Source organism: Chelonoidis abingdonii, chromosome 13 (assembly GCF_003597395.2).
Source record: "Chelonoidis abingdonii isolate Lonesome George chromosome 13, CheloAbing_2.0, whole genome shotgun sequence".
NCBI classification, from domain to species: Eukaryota; Metazoa; Chordata; order Testudines; family Testudinidae; genus Chelonoidis; species Chelonoidis abingdonii.
In genome coordinates, this window is record NC_133781.1 from 8,423,087 (window position 1) to 8,444,404 (window position 21,318).

General features: G+C 46.4%; 1 protein-coding gene across 2 annotated transcripts in view; it reads right to left on the reverse strand.

Moving 5' to 3' along the window:
- SHISA6 (shisa family member 6) overlaps window positions 1-21,318 on the reverse strand; it is a 401,279-nt gene that overhangs the window by 307,424 nt on the left and 72,537 nt on the right. For both annotated transcript variants that reach the window (XM_075072095.1, XM_075072094.1), the window contains exon 3: window positions 15,748-15,843. In XM_075072095.1, coding sequence (XP_074928196.1) covers window positions 15,748-15,843 — 96 coding nt within the window. The remainder of the gene's footprint in view (window positions 1-15,747; window positions 15,844-21,318) is intronic.

Below are 21,318 nucleotides of genomic sequence, written 5' to 3' on the forward strand. Positions count from 1 at the left end.
AAAGACCCCGAGTATACAAATTCCCGCCCCTGAACTTTAAACAATCCAGTTCTCTGATTGGTCCTCTGGTCAGGTGTTTGGTTACCCTTTCCAGGTAAAAGAAACTTAACCCTTACCTTACCTATCTACTTATGACAGCCCCTTCCTTTTCACTCAGTCCCCAGCCCTCCACCCCAGCCCTGCCTATCTCTGTTGCTCTGCTTTCTTTTTACAATTCCCTCTTTCCCTCCATCTGTCTCTTTCCTCTCCCTCTTTTTCATTTTCTGCCTGTCTTTATATCTAGGTCCTTGTACCACAGTCAGTCCTGAGTTCTAATCCTACAGCAGGCCTGAGACAGGCCACTTCCCCACTCCATCTCCATTTCCCCCTCTGGAAAATGAGGGTAACAGTATTCACCCCCCTGCTGGGAGGAGTTTTGGGGGAATAGCTGTGATTGGGTAACATGCTGGATAAACCGATAAAGAATTATCAGTGTTATTGCCACTTTTGATTAAGCATCTTTTTCAGTAACTCAGTGTAAACATTTAAAGATACTGCAAAAGAGAAAGAAGCCAGCAATCCATCAGTGTTTGTTTAGCGAAACCAACAGCATGGCAGCCCTTGCATTTCCCCTCCATTATTCAGGCAAAAGCTCCACTGTGAACATGAGGGTGAATGGCACCAGAGAGAGAATCTCGCAGGGAATGCGTGAGACATGCTCATTTTTTTTTAAACCATAAAATGACGGAAGCTGAGGACACATTGTCCTGATGGTTTCCCCTGCACTGCTGGTTCTCACTGTCTGCATCCCTCACGTGGTATCAGACTCTGCATCCCAGCCATACACATGTGAAGAATTACAATGGACTGCCAGCCACTTTGGGGATCCTGCAAAATAAGACAAGAGGCTTGTTGCTGTTCACAATGCTCCACCGTGGGCAGGAGATGAGGGAAGCATTGCTGGGGATCTGACACCATCACCCTGGAAGATGCAGCTCAGTCAATGGATGACAAAAGAGTGCAGCAGAAGCAGCTGCAGCCCCGCATATACCTAGAGAGAGAGGAGAATTGTGGGAGAGATTCCTGGAGGGCAGGGAGAGAGGTATGATTATTTTGCACAGCCTTTTACTATCCCTCACCAACAGATAAGTTGAAACTGACACTGCTTGGCTAGAGGCGTCGCTAAGTTGTGCATGGAGAGGGTGTATCAGCAGTCAGACATGGAGTCAATGGGACATGAGTGGATTGTACGTGACAAGATCTGCGTCAGGATGTGCCACTGGGCTCAAAACACAGAAAGAGGCTGGGAACAGCGGGGCACAGATCTGCCCTCCTACCAACAATGACCAAGTATCAGGGTCTCTGTCTGGCTGCAGAAAGAACAGCACAACAGAACAGGGATGTCCCACCTCCTTTACAGTGCTTCAACCCCCTGCAGTATGTGAACATGGTGTGGGGCCTCGCCTTTGCGGTGATTAAACTCTTGATAGGCAGAGCAGAGGAGATAATGACTGTGAAGAGTGTGGGGCCAGTATAAATCTGCATGGACGTGCCCTGGCAGGGTGGTGATGGAAGTTGGGCACAAACCCTGCAGCCCGTCCTCCTGCCGACTGCCCCACTGTTTATCACTTCCCTTCAGGGACCAAGTGTGTCTGGAATTTGACTTGCAAAGTCACGGCACAGTTACAAATCAGAAGTTCCAATCCCGGAGGCCCGCTCTCAGGACTCTGCAGTAACAAGACTAAAACCATCTCTTTGGGGCTGTGTTTTGCTTGTGTTCACTTTCCACCACAGCAGGAAAGTCTAGAAGATCCTGCCTGCCACTGAGAGGCAGAACACAACCAGCTGGGTCTCCAAAGCTGGGCAGGCCCATGCCTGCCTCCTGAGCTATGAACAGGCTTTAGAATCCATAGATTTTAACACACAGCAGAACAGTCATGAACTCACCAACCCAACCATCCACCCTTATGTTCCTTCCCAGAGCTCAGAAGCCAGCCCTGAGGGGCACTTGCTAGGAACTGGAAATGCCAAGAGCTACTGAGACACAAGACCAGGGAAATCTACCATTTTACAGTCACTGATCAGAGCAGGGACATATCTGAAGAAAGCAAAACCTATTGCATGTTCCACCAAGACAGAAAAGTAGGCAGGTCTCGGGGGATGGCCAGCTACTGAAATGCACAAGTGCATTTTCAACATAGGAACCAGTCCCAGGCCCATTGAACCCAATGTCAGAGGTTTTGGGATCAGGCCCATGGTTTGAATCCCAGTTGTGCTGCAGAATCTGGTTGCCTGCATTTTTCAGGTATTATGAATTACTGACAAGCCCCAGATTCTTTCTATCCATGCCTTTTATTGCACCCATCCCAATAATAGCCAAGTGTCAGATGCACAGTTACAGAGAGAACTGTTCCCATCTGAAATCATCATACTCCATTGTTTGTGTGGCGTTTTAAGCGGGATGGGTCTCCACTGTCTGCCTCAAGCAGAAGTACTGCTGTCTGTTCGCAGCTGATGATATGGAGGGAAGGCCTGTGCAAAGTGACGTATCTTCCATTGTGGCTGGACAGTAGCAAGACGCAAACTCAGCCTGATCGCCAGCAGCAGAGAATCACCAGCACAAGAGGGCCTGCTTCAAAGGATGACCCTGATTCATCTCACTTCTACCTTGAGAAGGTAACTACAGCATCTCTGAAGGCCCCTACAAAAATGAAGCCCTAGTCCACTGGGGGCTTTACAGATCAGCACCAAAGCATTGGCATGGATATGAAAGGGGTTGGGGGCATGTGCAGCATGTGCGTTGGTGGCATGCTGTGCTCCCAGCCATCTGTTGCACTCAGTAGGTCGTATTGGGGGCTGCTGCATCTTGCAAACAATTGGTGGACACAATCACTCCCTTGCAGGGGGCTGTCGTGACAATGGTATGGATCACCATGGCTCACTCTGCTTTTGAGGTGAAGGGGTGGGGTCTCCCTTGTGTGTGGAAGGAAGAGCCATGAGTCTAGCGGGCTCCTGGCAATGGGAGGCAGGTTCCCACAGCAGAGGATGCTCTGCTTTTAACAATTCAAACACCAGCCATTAGAGAACAACATAAATAACCACCAGCAAAAGCCACTGTGCATCAAATGCTCCCCCATTCAAGTATTCTGACAGACCCAGGAAGTGCCGCACAGCTCATTCTGTGCCACAACACTCCTGAGTTTATACTGTCCTCATGATGAATTCTACCTCCCGGTAATTACCTGACTGGTCTCCATGCCCTCTGCCTCTGCACTGTGCAAACAGCTGACAGGGAAGGCTACTCAGCAGCAGTCCACTCTATAGCATTGGGAGAGGCACAGGAGCAACTTCCTGTCCTAGCACTCAAGGCACAAGGGATGGGGGTGTGTACACTCAACAGCAGTCTCCCTTCACCCTGCTGGCTTTACTCTCTGCGGCCCCACAACAACCCCTATTACAGGGGGAATCCATAGCTGAACTCCTTGCTGCTGAAAGAGGGACCTTGGGCAGCTGCTGCTCAAATTCCCACTGTTTTTATCTCCTCTGTTCCAGGCCTTGCAGTCAGCCAGGTCTACACTGCATATCCCAGCAGTGCCAGCCATAGCACGTAGCAGAAGGAGAACATTTGCTATCACCAAAAGGTATTCTTACCTAGTTTCACCTTCCTGGATGGAAAAGTAAAAGGCCAGGCTGGATTTTCACACTGGTCATTTACCCCACTGTTATGGGGCACTCACATAGGATGCAGAGGAAGGTGCTAGAGGTGCCTAGACAGACAGACAGGAGGAACATCTACAGAGGCTCTACGCTGAAAAGCAGCCACATGCCCATCGTCCTCCCCCTTGCAGAGAACCCTGGATCTCTCACCCCAGGGGAGGTGACCATGGAGCTGGCTGAATGGACTGGTGAAGCCTGTTCCCTTAGCTACAACTTTGTTGGTGCAAGTATCCAGGCCAGAGCGCCTGCCAGCCTGGGCTCCCTCAACCCCAGGGTCCCTATGGCAGCTGGCTCTGCGGGCCTCCCACTCTCTGCAGTCAGGCAGCACAGGGAAGTGGCCGCTGGAGGACTTGCCCCACAAGGAGCAAGTGAAAAATTCAGTCTCAGTTCTCCTGGGAAACAAAATTCAGAATTTTTTCTCCCACAAACAATTTTGATTTTTGAACTGATTCAAGAGGATTTTTTGCCCCCCAAATTTGAAATTTCCATGGGAGGGAAATTGCATTCTGCAGCCTGCTTTCACTGGCACCATCGTTAGTGCCCATCACCCCTCCCTAGGATGCTGACAGCTCCTCCTTCTCTCAGTATCCCCTCCTCAGCACTCTCCTATCGAACCAAATCAGACCCCTCTTGCTATCACTCCCCAGGGGCCTGGAGCAGTACTGAGGAGCCTGCAGGTGAACCAGAAAGGTGACGGCTTTTCAGAGAGATCAGTTCAGACAAACAGGTTGGGCTGGGAGTTCCTGCAAATTACCCAGTTCCTCCACCTCCACCTGGCTTTGTCCAAGCCCCACACTCTGTAGGACCCAGGGAGCTCAGCCTGCAAAGGGTGTCTATCAGAGCGAGGCTGAGGAGGAGCAGCGAGGACTGTGAGTGGAAGGTCCTGCAACAGAGTCAGCAGACCTCTGTGGGACCTCTACAGCCCTCCTGCTCTCCCCACCAACATCTAGCCACTTACTAGTGGTGCCTTCAGGGAATCTGCTGGCCTCTCCCCAATTCCCATCTCCTGTGTGACTCCTGCATTGGAAATTGAGAGGGGCTGCAGGTGGCAGTTATCTTCTGTCTTTGGGGGTGTGCCAGGTAGGGCCATTGCCCCTATTGCCTCCAAGCTTTGAAGGCATCCTCGGGTCCCAGGGAGTGGCTTGATCCAACTTCCCACCGGACAGTACCGCTGCCCCCAGCCCACACTAAAATCAAGGGTGGTCAGCCGCCCATAAGTCTAGCTTTAGAACAAGGGTTACAGATTGTCCTGTTCATAGCAGAGACTTCCCATGTTGCTGTCTGTTAAAATAGCAGTTCATCTGATAGCCATGTAAGTTTGTCTTGGGAGGAAGGGATGGTAATACCAGTTCCCCACATGCGTGCACACACGCACACACATGGGTGCTTGCACATACATAGGTGCACATATACGGGTGCTCATACGCTCAGACATGGGTGCATACATCATAGAATCATAGAAGATGAGGTTTCTTCCAGCCCTTAGGAGGTCATCTAGTCCAACCCCCTGCTCAAAGCAGGACCAACCCCAACTAAATCATCCCAGACAGAGCTTTGTCAAGCCAGGCCTTAAAAACCTCTAAGGATGGAGATTCCACCACCTCCCTAGGTAACCCATTCCAGTGCTTCACCATCCTCCTAGTGAAATAGTTTTTCCTAATATCCAACCTAAACCTCCCCCACTGCAACTTGAGACCATTGCTCCTTGTTTGGTCATCTGCCACCACTGAGAGCAGCCGAGCTCCATCTTCTTTGGAACTCCCTTTCAGGTACAATAGTTGAAGGCTGCTATCAAATCCCGCCCACCTCATTCTTCTATTCTGCAGACTAAATAAGTCCAGTTCCCTCAGCCTCTCCTCATAAGTCATGTGCTCCAGTCCCCTAATCATTTTAGCTGCCCTCTGCTGGACTCTCTCCAATTTGTCCACATCCTTTTTGTAGTGAGGGGTCCAAAACTGGACACAGTACTCCAGATGTGTCCTCACCCATGCGGAATAGAGGGGAATAATCATATGTGCACGCACACCCCACTACCTGACTTCAGAATCCAACCTCTAACACTGCATCATCTATTTTGGTGGGTGGAAGAAGGCTGAGCTCTATTCCCCTTAATGCAACATCAGAACTTGATCAAAACTCTTTGAAATGGCTTATGCAAAATCTCTAATGCTTCTTTGTCTGCCCCAGAGTGCAGCCCCTTTTCACCTGGGAATAGTGGCCCAGATACTCAGAGGTATGTAGGCTCCTGATTTCAATAGGTATTTGGCACTTAAATGCCTTGGAGGATGTGGGCCAGTGTCCCATTAGAAGGATAAACTTTCTGGTCTATCTGAGCTGGGCCTAGTGCTGCCCACTTGTTAGCAGTCTACAACCTTGCTGTCCCAGCCAGGGCTGCCTCCCATTCACTTGTGGGCACAGGCTTTCAACCGCCAGCAGCCCAAGTTCCATCACAGGTTGGAGCAGGCACAGCTGAATGGCAGCTGGACAACCACAGTGGTGGTGTAATGCCAGGCCCCATCACTAAGGCAGGATTGGGAGCCTACAGTCCAAGGTGCACACAGAGCCATTGGTGGCAACCAATGGGCTAGCAGAACCCGGGTGAATCTGAGCTGAGGTTAATTACTTCCCCGGAGAAGCTGACACGTCCTGAGGTACCTGTTCACTGTTCTTAGCAGGGAATCCCAGGTGAGATGGATGAAAGGACCAGATAGCCAGAGAGTAGCCAGAGGATCAGGAACAAGACCAGACACCAAGGCAGACAAGGGAGCAGGAAGAAGGTGTCCTTTGGCCAAGATAATGTTCTGCAAGCCCTAAAACAAGCAGCTCACAGCCAGCCTCTGAATGGGGGATCCCTACTAGTCACAGCAGAGGACACTGAAGACAGAGAGCATGAAGAGATTCACACTCTGTGGGATTCGGCCAGGCCTGGCACAGCCAGAGAACCTGGAGCGGTGGCCAAAGGAGTAACACAGCCTGAGGGAGCAGGTAAAAACAATGCAAGGACACTTTGGCCCCAATCCTGAAACATGCTGACTCCAATGGCAGTTGAAATTCTCAGCACCCCACAGGGCCCTATCTGCCAGGCAAGTGTGGAGAGCAGTAGCAGTTTGCTCTCCCTGGCTCCTCTGTCCCGTTGGGAAGCCCTGCCACCACCAGCAGCAACAAGGAGTCAGACTCCAAGGCCCCGATTCTTCTCAGCCTTGCTCCTTGTGATCTGGTGGTGTTTGAAATGTGCACTCACTTTGCCTGAGTGCAAGGCAGCGAGAATCAGGACCTCAGACATAACACCTTGTGGGGTGGCTGGGTGAGTCCTGGGTCCTATATGTTTCAGTGTTACAAGGATGAGTGGGTCTTTCTTGAAAATCACTAAAAAATTCTTCTGTAATTTACAGACTGCCTCATTTGCAGAGTGACTGCTCTTTGCAAACATTTGTGCAGTGAAGTTTTGCTGCTGTGGATGATGGTGGGGGATGTAGTGAAGTCGTTTAACCAAAATTTGTTTGGGTAAGATAAGATGTGAAAGTAGTTTATAAGAATAAGTCACCCAACTGGGGAACAGAAACAATCTCATGTGGCTTAGCAGACCACAGCTCTGTAACACTATGTCCCTTAAAGCCAACATCTAGTTGTAATGTGAAGAGCCTAGCAACACTGCTGGTCAGTGGAATATGGAGCTGACCTCTAGAGCCCAGCTAGTAAAACAGCATTAACTCAGTAACTGAGCATGTGCCTGGACTGACTTTCCACCAGGCAGTACATGCTCCACAACTGACTCGTATATATCGATGACAAGAAGGAATATGCAGATCATAAGCACTTGGGGGCATGAACCATCTCCTTATTTGTTTGTATCCCACGTAGCACAGTCGGATCCTGATTCTTGATTGGGCCCTAGGCACTATCATGATACAAATAATAAACAACAATTCACAGCCACAGGTTCCTGGGCAATAAAAAGAGGCCACCTGCACAAACAGTTACAAAGAGTGAACAAATCAGCAAAAATCTGTCTGTTGGTGGAAAATTTGCAATCAGGTAACAGGGCTAAATTTGCTGAGTTAACAGCCTATTTCCAGCTGTCTGCACAGCTCTTCTCTCACCTCTGTAGCCTTTGCTTTATTGTACCAACTTTACGAGCTGGTTAAACTGAGGCACAGAGCAGTCAAATCATTTTCCCGTAAGTGAGTGGCATAGCTAGGAAAAGAGCCCAGGACTCACGGCTCCAAGTGCTCTGCTTAGATCACTAGACAATATTCTCTCCCAATAGACTTTAAAACAGTCCCAAAGAAGAATGGAAACACACTATTGGCTCATTTGGACAATAGACAGTGACTTGTTAGTATGAAGTTTGCTGGTGCCTATGAAAGGTATGTGTCTCTTCACATACCAAACCTCGTAGGTCTTCTTAGACTACTTCAGGGTTCTAGGTGTGTTGGAGTGATGCTCAGAATCACAGATTCTCTCATTCTGGGCCCTGTATGTCAAACATTCAATAATAGATCTGGGTTTTGTGCTTTACAAATTGTCTTAATGCTGAAGGAGCCCTGGATGCCAGTTCCAGTTGAGAATTTTTAATTTTACTTAACAATCCTTTGTAGGCAGGCAACCAACTTCAGATGTTAAATGATGTCAATGCAGGAAATAACAGGCCCACTTTTGTAACCAAATTCTAGCTGATAAATACAGAAAAATAAACTCTTCCAAAGAGAAAACTAGAGGAAGCAGCTCCCTGGGTACATATATAGGGAGCATAACTAGGCAGGCTTTCAGCAGTCTACAGTTCCACATTTAAAGCTAAGTGCCAACACAGCACTGAATAGTTGACAGACTCCCTCCTGCAGAAGGGCATTTAGTAGTAAGCAGTCATTTCTTTTCAGGTGCTGTAATTTATTTTGACATAACACACACAATGCAGAGGAAAAGAAATCCATTCAAGTGAGCTAGATTACTGTAACTATCCACCGAAAACACAGCTATGAAGCCCTAGTGAGGATTACGCTGGGTAAAAATGGAGTTTCCAGGACAAAGGTGTTTAGGGGCTTGCCTACACCGGAGTTATTCTGGAATGGCTATTCTGATGAACTCTGTGTTTGGACACTTATTCTCTGATAAAAGTGCCTTATTCCAAATTACTTTAATCTACTTTTTTAAGCTAATTCAGAACAGAGCACTCTTATTCTGGAATAAGAACATCCACACATGCAGATAAGCAGGAATAGCAAATCTGCTTTAATTCACACCTTCCTTTATTCAGATTAATTTTCATGTGTAGACACATCCTAAAGCAAGGTGATTCTCTAACCATAGAAATAGCACCGGCTGGCTGCGATTACACTGGTGATTTCCACAGCGATGGAATCTCTGCTTTCTCAGCAAGTAGGGTAGTGTCAGCCAGTGTCCAGCAGGTGAAGGTTAGTGAATACAATCCTGACTAAGAAAATGCAGTGGGCTACCATCAGCACGACTTTGGCATGGTATATCCCACAGACTGAGTGAAAATCCCAATTCACTCATATTTACAGAGCATTTAAGATTACATAAATTGGATACATGCATATTATGTGTAAAATCTATGTCAACGGCTACTTTAGAGAGAAGCGCTAAGCTGCGTTGGGTCTAAATCTGTGTTGGTGACATCCACATGATACCTGGTGCAGTGGGGTGGTGTTATGGCTTTACCGGCACTTATCTAGGATAAGCTGCAGAACTCACCCATGGGTAATGCACCCATCCCAAACAGGAGCTGGAAAAGCTCCATGCCACACGGTCATGTATGGATATATGCACACCCAGGGTGTGACTCACAGTTTGTATTTGGAGCTGATAGTCGGCAGCTCCAGCACAAGAGCAGGTTGTTGACTGTTTCTTGGCTGAGGCACAAGTGATGAGCCAGTTCATGCAGTTGTCCCCCAGTCCCGATTGCTGATCCCCCAAATCCTATCTGTGTCTGGGGGGAGGCACCTTTTCCTCTTAATTAGGCCTAATTAGGGGGCAGCCAACAGGGAGTGGTGTTGAAGGCCGTGTCTCATCACATGTATCACCAGTGCAACCTGAGAACAACATTTTCCCTTCTTACAGGGAGCAGACTCTGGTCAGATCCCATGGTAGAGTGACTGAGGGTACACAGCTCTGCGTAAATTTCACTGAGTCCTGCGCCCCACTGCCTATTGTTCCTGGTTACCACCACTGCTCATTTCCTTGCTGTTTATTCAATAAAGTCAGAGAGCTTTACAAACTCCTTTGCCCCTCTGCTCATCACTTACTGAGGTGGGAAGCACCAGTATGGAAGGCCAGTGTCTTTTGAAATCTATCTAGACGGGGGCTAGGGCCACATTTTGTTATCTAATTGGGAAGCACACCTCCTGGGTGACCAAGGGGAGAAGATCAGGATACCTGAACCCAGCCTATTTTGCTGCCCAAAGCCCCCAGCCAAAGGCTGTTCCATACATTTCCTTACTTCCACATTCACCTCCTTCAGTGCCTACGGCAATCTGCTGGCAACAGCAGCCTGCACTGATGCTTCAAGCAGTCTTGGGGTGTCGATGCCAGCTCCTGACCTGTGATTGCCTCTGAGACAGAGATTCCCCTCCAGCTCTCCTCCCACCCGGCCATTCACAGGGCTAAAGCAGAGAGGCTGCCCAGACTTCACTGATAAATAGTTTGTCACGTCTGAAGTTGGTAAAATTATTCAGGGAGTGGGTTGAAATGCCCTATTGTATACATGAAATCTTTCTACGACGCTGTGAAGAGGTTTCAACGTCCTAATGAGCCCATTTCCTAGTCAATACAATTAGCAGCAGCTACGCAATAATTCAAATTAATCTGGAATCAGAATGCAAGCGATCTTCAGCGCACAAACAGCAAGATGCCATCAAAGTGATTAGTTATTATCCAGGATGGAAATAAAATGATTCATTGGGATGCAGCTGGCTTCTGTTTGACATCCCACCATTGATTTGATCTAACAAGTGTTTAATGAGCACAGGGACTCGACATACCTAAACTGAAACTTTTGCATAACCTATTCAAAATGCATTCTGGATGTTTTCATGGAAAAAAGTGACCCTTCCAAAGTCATCCTCAGTCACATTTAACTGGCAGCATATGAGTTATTTCCCTCCCTGTTTAAGGAGTCTCAGGCATGCTGCACACACAGATTACTGATGAAAGGATACAATGGGAGGGTCAGTAACCTCCATCTCGGAGGTGTTCAGTTTGATGTTTTGTATCTGTGCTGTGCTGGGGGTGCCAAACGTAAACATTGCAGCAAAATACCTTTCCATTGATGGAAGGGATTTATTTTGATTGCAGAGACAGAGCACAGAAATGGCCAGTGGTCAGTTCAGAAATTACCAGCTAAAGGAATAAATCAATAGTCTTAGATATGAGAAAAGAAGTCCCCAGGTCAGTAGGCCACCAGCTATAACCACAGGGGGAACCCACAACAAGGGGTCACCAGCCAGAACCACAGTGAGAATCTGAAACAGAGACCACTGAATAGTACTACAGTGGGAATCTGAGATAGAAGCCACCTGCCAGTACAACAGGGAGCATCTGGGATAAAGGCAACCAGCTGATACAGCAGGGCAAATGTGGTACAGAGGCAACTGGCCAGTACCACAGGGTGAATATGGGATCGAGACCACTGCCCGGTACCACAGGGTGAATGTGGAATATAGGGCCACCAGATGGTACCACTGGGTGCATGCAGGTAATAGCAAGAGTATTGTTTTGTATGTCATATTGAGACCTGAAGCATAGTAAGGTGCTCAGATACTATACTGACCTTGCCTGCACCAGTACTTTTCAAATGTTTCACCATTTCACAGCCACTGGTGCAGCCCCATGTGGACTATTGCAGACAGGCTGCCAGGAGTTTTACAATCACATCATCCAGACCAGCGCTGCGTAGACTCATGGGGTTATACACTAGTTCTCCCACTTACTGGCTCAGGAGAGGAGCAGGCAGTGGTGCCAGTGTGAAAGTGGAAGACTTGCAGAAAAATGGCTTGCATAGACACAGCCAGCAGGCACCCCAAACCAGAGCAAAATATTTCACATAGTGATTTCTGGAAGAGCTCAGTTTTGTAGGATCTGTAAGAGGCGTGAAAGAAGTCTGCAGAATTACTGGAAATAGCCTGGGGCAGAGTTTTGGTGTGGGGACAGCTGAGTCATCCAGGTTTGTAAAATACATGTCTGTCTGTGATTTTCTGATTTGGTACCAGGCATTGTGTCCCATGGAGGGTCTGGCTTGAACTGACAAGGTCAAAGAAAACTCCGGTAAAAGTACACTTCTACCCAAAAATGTGACTCTGTAATAATGTCATTGTAGGACTCCATATCCACTGTGTTTCATTGCTCCCAGGTCTGTTGTGCTCAGTTTAAAAGTATCAGCCCCACAAACTCATTCTGGGATCTGAGAGGCAAGCTGGGTTCTTTATTTCTCATCATCACTAGTAATAGATGTTCTAGAGGTCAAATTTCATCAGCTATCCCTGTGAAGTCCTAGTGTCCTCAGATGATGTAACCTGCACAAACCCACTTAAAACTAATTACAGTACATGGGTGCCAAAGGAGAGAAAGGTATTGCTCTGGTGTAAACTGAGGTTATAATTTGGGGTATAGAATCTTCATTTCAGGCAATGATGAGCAAAATCAGAAAAACCCAGGCTGACTCAGAGCCCAGGCTGAGTTTGTGGGGCTGGAAATAACACGCTTTTGCCTGCAAACTGAGAAAATCTGATTTGGCGTCATTGAGAATCAGTGAATATTGGAACCCACTTGCCAGGTTTGCAGGGCTACATTTCAGGGTGTGTCCATTCTCTAAGGTTATCAGTTCATATTTTGCCTACCCATGGCTCAACACATCTGGTAAAGCAAAGACCTGCCATACCTCAGCAGAGCAGGATGAATGGAATCTGTCCTGGGAATTGGGATATCCTCAAGCGGCTATTATCTGGTACAATCAAAACCACAGAGCTCCCAATTCAAGAGAGAAAATGTAAGCAAAAGAACATGTGTATAATACATTAGTTGAGATCTGACAAGTTCTACTACTCAGTGACCCTTTCTTTGTTTCATTGGGTAGTTGACTAATTGAGGAAGGAGATCAAAGAAGAGATTATACCTCACCAATAAGAAGTTCTATGGTTTGAAAACTCTGGATGTATCCCCTGATCCTCTGCACTTGACTGAGTGTAGAGGCCTTTCCCCTGGTTTGGAGAATACATTGTATAGTGATTTTTTAGACTTTAGTGTCAGGCAGTGATGCATCACCCTGCAGAGTGTCATACAAGAATCATAAATCAAAATCTCCCAGGAACTTGTGAATGTCAGGCACTTGAATTCACCGATGTGGTATCCATGGTGCTTTGCCATGTCTCACATCCCCATCTCCTTCCCAAAATAGCCTAATTCTAAAATATTATTCAGAGTGCTCCCATAGCACAGGAGACAGTTGAGAAAACATAGAAAATGTGTCTCCTAGTGCAAAGAAATATTAAGATGCACTTTCTGAGGCCTTGTTCAAACCAGGGGCAGAAGCTGCTTTCATAATACCATAATAAATGGGGCAGGAGAAAGCTGTCGGGTTAATAGAGGGTGAGGTAGTACAGTCACCTCACACATTGGAAATCACCCATGAAAAGGCCTCAACATGAAGCTGTATTTCTGCAAAGAAGAATTGTATCGGACACTTTCAAATTTGGAAGCAAATCTCTCAAAGCTACAGCATGCTTGCTGGGACATAGTCTCTTTTGTCTACAAGTACAATTATTCTGACAATTAGAGCCAACAGGAAATTTTCAAACAAGAGTGCATCAGATATGCCTGGAAGGATTTTCAAAAGCTCCTAAGTGACTTGAGCACAAGTACCACTGAAAATGCTCCTAAGTCACACCTACCTGTTGCATCCAAAAAATCCTGTATTCAGAGCACAGACAGACAATTATGGCTGCAAATAGATAATGTCACACACAGACACTTATGTGCCCACTTATTGATTTATACATGCAAATATGGCAGTTTGCATGTGCAATCAGTGCATGCACTTTTTAAGACAAATCAGTGGTGTGCAAACTTGAAAGTTTGCCCTTAAAAGTTAACCACACTGAAACCACACCATTTAAATGTGATATAAACGTGTAGTAGACAGTTTCAAATGAATCCCCAAGGCCAAGACAAACTGATAGAGAACACTGAGATGATTGACTTCATACACAACTAAGGCAGGCAATTTTTTTCAAGCAACAAAAGTCAGTTGTCCACTTTGAGAAGTATGTTCCTATCTTCACGACTATCAGTTATAGTTTATGTATAGATCATCTATTCTCCCATCTTCTTATTGATGGGGAATGTATGGTGTGGAACTCCCAGGAAAGCCAACAGCAGATGCGTATATATTATCTGTCTGCACATCTAAGGAAGAATAGTCCCCCCTGAGCCTCTTCAGTTAAGGAAGGAAGATAGATTTTATTTTACACATAGAACAATATTGTACAGTAAATTGTTTAAAGATCAACTAAAATGTCTGAGAGGGAGGAGCATGTTGCCAGGCCCTGCCCAGGGGATCCCAGCAGTTAGTCCCAAGTGCTCTGGACACACCACTCTGTGCTCTGCACCCCAGCCTGAGTGCACTCCCCATGCTCATCATCTCAGCTGAAACACATATCCCATCATGATCAGTGAGCGCTCAGGCCCTGATAGGATATGAAATAACAATAAACCCCCATTTCTGAGGGAGGTCTCATGTGTCCACCATCCGCATGTCCTTCCTTGCCCCTTTTTAGTCTCCTCTCCCTGGAAGGTTAGTGGTGTGCATTACACGTCCCATGGGTGCTGCCTCAGCCTCAATAAACTTTATTTAAATACACACAGACATACACAGACAATATACAGATATTTGTTTCTTCTCTGAAAGTTCTACAGGACTGACACCACTTTCGATGACACTCATGGAGAATTTTAAAAAGTGCAGCAAATGTATGAAAAATAAAACTTTTAATGGTGGTCATCCACGGAAACAACAATGGATGCATGTTTAACCAAGCAGGCACATGAACACGGCTCCACACATAGTACATTGGCTCTGTATAAGCATTTCCACATACATTGTGTCTATATAAATGTACAACAGTCTCATAAGTCAGCAAGGAACAAAGTCAGATTAATATGGATGTGGCACACCTTTGCACTCCCAGTGATATGAGCCACTGTCCACATACCAATGTGACTTTGTTAGAATATGGAATGTAAACACAAAACTGGTTCAAACAAACATTCACACCATCTACTATAGAACCCCCCGACATATGCAACAATGTTATAGAAGGAAAGTTCACCTTGGGGTTCTGGTGACAAGTTACTCAATACCAGCTCCTGCAGCTTTGTTATCACCATAAGTCCTAAACAGGATTATATGTTTGCTTATCTAATATAGCTACAACTATCTTTCAACATAGATTGTATATACAGTACATATACACAGAACATACACAGCACACAATATGTATATTTATGTGTTTTCATGTTTGTACAGTATATCACAGATTATGTGAACACAGAATATATGTATGTGGACCTGTAAGAAATCATTTTATAAAATATTTGTAATACCAACCCCCCAAAAAACAACAACAACAAAAATAAAATCCCACAACCTGGAAATCAGTTGAATAAACAAAAATCTCTACTCTTGAAATGGTGCCACCTATTCCCTTGGGTGGCATTACAGACCTTTCTGTTCCCAAGATAAAAGCAGCAGCAAGAGGGTCAGTTTGCATCCATGCTCCCACAAAACACAAAGCAATACAAGTTGTCAGATTGCACACACAGAGTGGTGTCTGTATTCCCTAATGCTGCACCCTCCTGCTTTCCCTCACTAGGGTGTAAGAGACTCTGCCAGCAGCACAATATTTAACCTGCAACAAAATGTGCTAGAATAAGACTGCAGTCCAGGACTGTTATCTCCTATCACTTAGAACCCAGCTTCTGAGTTATAGCTTTTTATTTAAAACAATCTTTTTATTTAGCAAAAAATTGTTTCCACTGTACCCTTCACGTGTCCTCTTCCTAGTGTGACAAACCCAGAGGAGATGAAATCATGGAGATCTGGCCCTCCACTTCGATAAATATCCTTCCCATAGTGACCTGCCAAGGCAAATGACAACAAGCAAGCATTACTCAACATATCCATTACACCATGCATCCACATTAGAACCAATTCAGTGAAAGCCAAAGCCCCGTCATACAATGAGACAATAAAAGGGAAGTGAGGACTTGAGAGGCATAGGGAGTTCAGAGAGCAGGAATATCTAAACAGAAAATAAATAGAGTGTGAATTGCAGAGGGAAAAAAACAGTGTGCCTGGAGCTGCTAGGCGTTACAAACACTTATGAATTACTGACAGAGGAAACTCAGAAGAGGTTCAAAAACCAAAACTATGGACACAAACACCCCACACTTTAGGGAAGTAGGCCCATCTTTAGATCAAAGATTCAGCAGCATTAGGACAGGTATCCCAAAGTGATCAGAACTATCCAGACCTTTGAGACTGAGAAACCGGACTGGAAATCTTGAGAGAAACAGCTCTGATTCCTCCTCATGCCATCTAGGCAGGGGGAACCCTAAATACGCCATTCCTGATGAGTATCAGTGTTTCTGCTTCTGGTCTCAAATATTTTGAGCTTCCAGGCTTGTCTACACTGAAAAGTGACATTGGTATAGCTATGTCTCTCCAGGATGTGAAAAATCCAGCCTGACCTAACCCCTAGTGTAGACAGTGCTGGGTCAATGGTAAAATTCTTCCACCAGCCTAGCTACTGGCTTTCGTGGAGGTGACTTATCTACAGCGACGGGGGAATCCCTCCTGACACTGCAATCAGCGTCTGTACTGAAGTGCTAAAGCAACTGCAGCTGTGCCTTTGTAGTGTTTTAAGTGTAGACATAGCCTCAGAATTAGTCTGAGTTTAGTTAGAGTTCACGATAAAAGTGCAGGTGTCTCCCTAAACGGTCCAAATTGGTTTCCCTGTCCCTATTAGAGATGTGGCTGGAGAACCTGCTTCTTAGCTTTGACTCGTTCTAGTTGAAACAATGATACATCCATTGGAGTAGGGGGTCCCCAGACACCTTCTTACTGTTTTTGCTGGTTGAAAAGCACTCCCTTGGTGCTGCCACCCAGTTGTGACAGTTAATACACAGAAATAACACACTCCTGACATTCGCTGCCTCTTTAATACCAAGAGATCCTGCCGGTGCATCCTCGAGACCATGTGCTGCTCTGACACAAGAGCAAAATTAGCTGCTTGTGAATGCCTCCCTTTTCCATGTTATTAATTCTTCTGTTACTCTTCTTGAACAGAGTCAAAATGAGACTGGAGCCAGTGGGAAGGGAGGGAGGCGGGGTTCAGAGGGGCACAGCAGTTTTCTTTTTTGTCTGCATTTTCGTAATGCCTTGGAGTCTAGCTATAACAATGACTGACACTTTATCAGTGCCTAAGACAGGCAGATATTTTTTCATGTGAATAGGGATTAAAAAGAAATATGCACATATGCTATTACATCTAACTGATGGCTGCAATTTATACATCGCCTCTGAGAAACTGCTTGAGTCAGAGATCAGGCAGTGAAAAAGTATGAAATAGCACAGACTGACTGGAAGATTAAAAGATTGTTTGCTAGTTTGTTCTCTGACCCTTGCCATCCCCTCTTTAGTGCAACGTAAGAGTTAAACTGAGAGTTTCCCAGGATAACAAAACAACATCATTTGAACAGAAATTATGTTTCCCCAAGAGCAGCCTGTCTCAGGACAGTTCAAATACCAGTAGTTCTTCTTTTTACAGATATGTTATGGGATGACGTGTCTATTTTATGTATTCCTTTATTCCCACTCACTTCTTGTCATTTCTCATGGACTCCTAATGTAAAATTACTGATATACGAGCTCTCACTTTCAAGAGTGCCTAGAGGAGAGCTAGCAGGACAATCATAGCAGCTATTATTCACACAGACATTTTTATAATCACCACTTGATTGGAATGGTTCAGACTGAAACAGAATGCCATTCCCACTCCATCCCTTCTCCACAGGCCTGAGTGCTCGAGGAAGTACAGATGTGGAGTGTAGAGAAAGCAGAGGTATGTGAAACACTCAGGGAAATGAAAAACCAGGCAAAATCCTGGCTTATTTCATATTTCGTTATCTACTCAGAAATAGCTGCTTTTCTGAAAAAAAAAATGTTGTTTACAGACATGTATTTTTTTAAATGCCAACAGGCCGGTTCTGAACAAAACATAATTTTGTGTCTCACCATTGCAGGAATCATCCAATGACTGGAAATACAAAAATAGACATTCCGTTGATGTGCTAGGCACAGCAAGAGGGCAGAAATGTTCATGCCAAATCCCACAAGATATTGGATTTTTCCCAACTCTCCTGGTCACCCAGGAGATTTCATAGTGTGTAGTACCACTCTCAGCAGCTGGCATCAGAAGAGGTTGGAAATATGGAGAAGCACTGCCTGGAAGCATCACCCCCAGGATTAAGGCTCCATCTTTGTCAGAGCCATGATATTCTTGAACCAAAATGCAATTCTGAGATTCTCCTATGGGTTTGCAGCCATGAACAGGGAATTACCGGGTAAGGCTCCTCCAGGAGTGTTTACGATATGTCTGTCTGCACAGCTTCAGTGGTGGGGAGTGACAGAGTGAGGTGGGTTTTTAAATTGTGTTAAGTAATCTTGATTGGAAAATAAAGAGTTTTGGTTTTTTGAAGCACAGGCTGACCCTGGGACTTCTTGCGCTTTTCTCTGTAAATTTTATGATTTCTGCAATTTCTCCCCTGTCAAAGCCACGGCCTTCCTCATCTTTGGCTTTAACAACCAAACAGCCTGCCTTTCCTGCCTACGGTTGGTGTCTGTCCCTTTTCATATCTTCTGCTATAAGCTGTGGGTCTAAGGCAGCCTTTCTCAAATGTGGCAACCAGGGGATTTTCCTGCACTGCCCAGGGGCTCCGGGGGCAGACTTCAGCACTCCCCACGTCTTCATCCACAGGACTCTAGGGTCAGGCTTCAGACCTTCCACCCATCCCTTCTTCACCCACGAGACTCTGGGAGTGGGCTTCAGCAGGGCTGACTTTACCAGGTGCTGTGGCCAAGAGGCAAGGAGCGGGATGAGCCTGGGGTGTGAGGCCGCTTAGGGCAATGGGGAGGGATCAGCAGGGCCCGGGTGGTGCTGGGGAGCCCAGTGGTTTGTGTGTGGGGGTCCCTGGGGATGGGGGGAGACAGCAGGGGCCAGGGGCACCAAAATACAACTGTACATTATTTTTATTGTTGAGTCTTACATAAATATATTGCAATGATTTGGACATGTCTGTCTGTGTATTTGTTTGTTTTTCCTAAAATTAATTAATTATTTTAGGAAAATTTGTCAGAGCGGCCGCCACCAGCAAGAGTTGCTGGCCACACACTGTGGCCACCAAAAAATTCATTGTGAGACCCGCTGGTCTGAGGGGTTCTTAGGTTTTTGAGCCTTGGATCATGGTGTCTCCTGGGTTCATCTCCCAGCTGTCCTGGGCATGGTCACTTCCTGTTCCAGGTGCTGGGAAGGAGAGAACCTTTGCTTGTCAAACTGTCCTCCCCTCCAACTCCCCACCTGTCAGCCTGCCTGGCTGTGGGCATCTGACCCGCCCAAGATGGGGCAGAGCATAGGCCTGACACAACTACCCTGCTCCCATCTCCTCTGACCAGAACAGAGTGAGCCTGTCCCTTTACCTCGGTCTGTCCTCTCGCTGTTGTCAGTCTATCTTTCTTTGGTTGGCTGGGGACATTCTTCTAACAAAATCACAGCTTTGTAGGTAAGCTGAGCACTAGAGCTGGGCAAATAACTGGTTGTTCAACTCACTGGCAGTTCCAAAGAAATGGGAAACAGGTTTGGTTTGGTTGAACCAAATCCAGCATTAGGCCATAAATGACCATTGTGATCGGCCATTCTGACCTCCTGCATAACACCCAGGGTGGCTCTATGTTTTTTGCCGCCCCAAGCACGGCAGTCAGGCAGCCTTTGGTGGCGTTTCTGCAGGAGGTCCGCCGGTCACGTGGATTTGGCGGTGGTTCTGCGGGACATCCGCCGGTCCCTTGCCTTCAGCGTACCCGACACTGAATTACCGCCAAAACCGCGGGACTGGCGAACCTCACGCAGAAATGTCATGAAAGGCAGCCTGCCTGCCGCCCTCACAGCGACTGGCAGGCCGCTACCTGTGGCTTGCAGTCCCAGGCATGCGTTTGCTGTGCTGATGCCTAGAGCCACCCCAATAACACCAGCCAGAGACTTAACCCAATGACTCCTGCATCAAGCTCAGTCACCACTAGAGCATCTCTTTGAAAAAGACTTCTTATCTTCACTAAAGTTTTTGGCTGCCTTGTTTGCATGTACTGTATGAGGTTCCTCCAGTCTGGCATGCTGGGCCTCCTTGGGCTTCTCACTCATTTCCACTCCAAGAAAATTAATTTTCTTGGAGTGGACATTTTCCACTCCAAGAAAATTAATTAGTTTTAGGGTGACCAGACACTAAGTGTGAAAAATCGGGATGGGGATGAGGGTAATAGGAGCCTATATAAGAAAAAGACCCAAAAATCGGGACTGTGCTTATAAAATCAGGACATCTGGTCACTCTAATTTAGTTTAAACTATTGTATCCTACAGCAAGCTTCCACACAGAAAGCCACCCCCTTTGTTGTCCCCCTGCCTCCCAGCAGCGAGCAGTGCATTCCAGTGGACAGGGCAGTTCAGCAGGACTCGTGAAGACACAGGTTCTATTTCTGATTCTGCAGCTGGTTGACCTGGGGCAAGTCATAGTGCCGCTCTGTGCATCAGTTTCCACATCTTAAAAATGGGTTACCTCACTTGTAAAGCACTGTGGGGTCTATGCTGAAGAACAGCTAGGTTTTATTATTATTAAATCCTGCAGCACATTTTTCTTCCAACTCAAATCAGTCACCTGCATATTTTGATCTCCTTACAGGGAATACATACTTGTTACACAGTACTCCACTAGCCAGGCTGTCTTTAAGGTCTGGTTCTTCCAGTTCATGTAAAATCTAACTGCTGCTTTTGATTACCATGTTCGACTCTGGCTCACTCTCCCCTCTCTCTCCATCACACACACACATACACAAGCTTGGGAAGGCCAGGGTGTGGCACTGGAGAGAGAGAGGAGGTTAACCTTTATGTTACTGCAATCTTCAATAGACGGAGTTCAAGCACAGAGGAGAATGACTCCCCTTCCTTAAGATGCAGGACCCAGGAAATGCAGAACGGATGGGCGGTTTTGCTCATCACACAACAAAGGCAGACTCTTTAGGGCAGATAGAACATTTTTTTGCAACTGCATCCAAATAAACTGCATATGGAACGAACTTGGTTATGAATAGCAATTACAACTCCAGCTCTGGGACAACAGAATTATTAGAGCTGAACTAAAATGCTGTTATTTACTGTGACAAAGTTCCTCCTCTACCTTAGTGGGTCCTGTGCTTATTGGCAGATTTGCTTACCTCAGTGATCTTCCCCACAGTCTGGATCAACTCCTCCTGTGTCTGATCAGGAGTTGGGAGGTTTGGGGGGAACC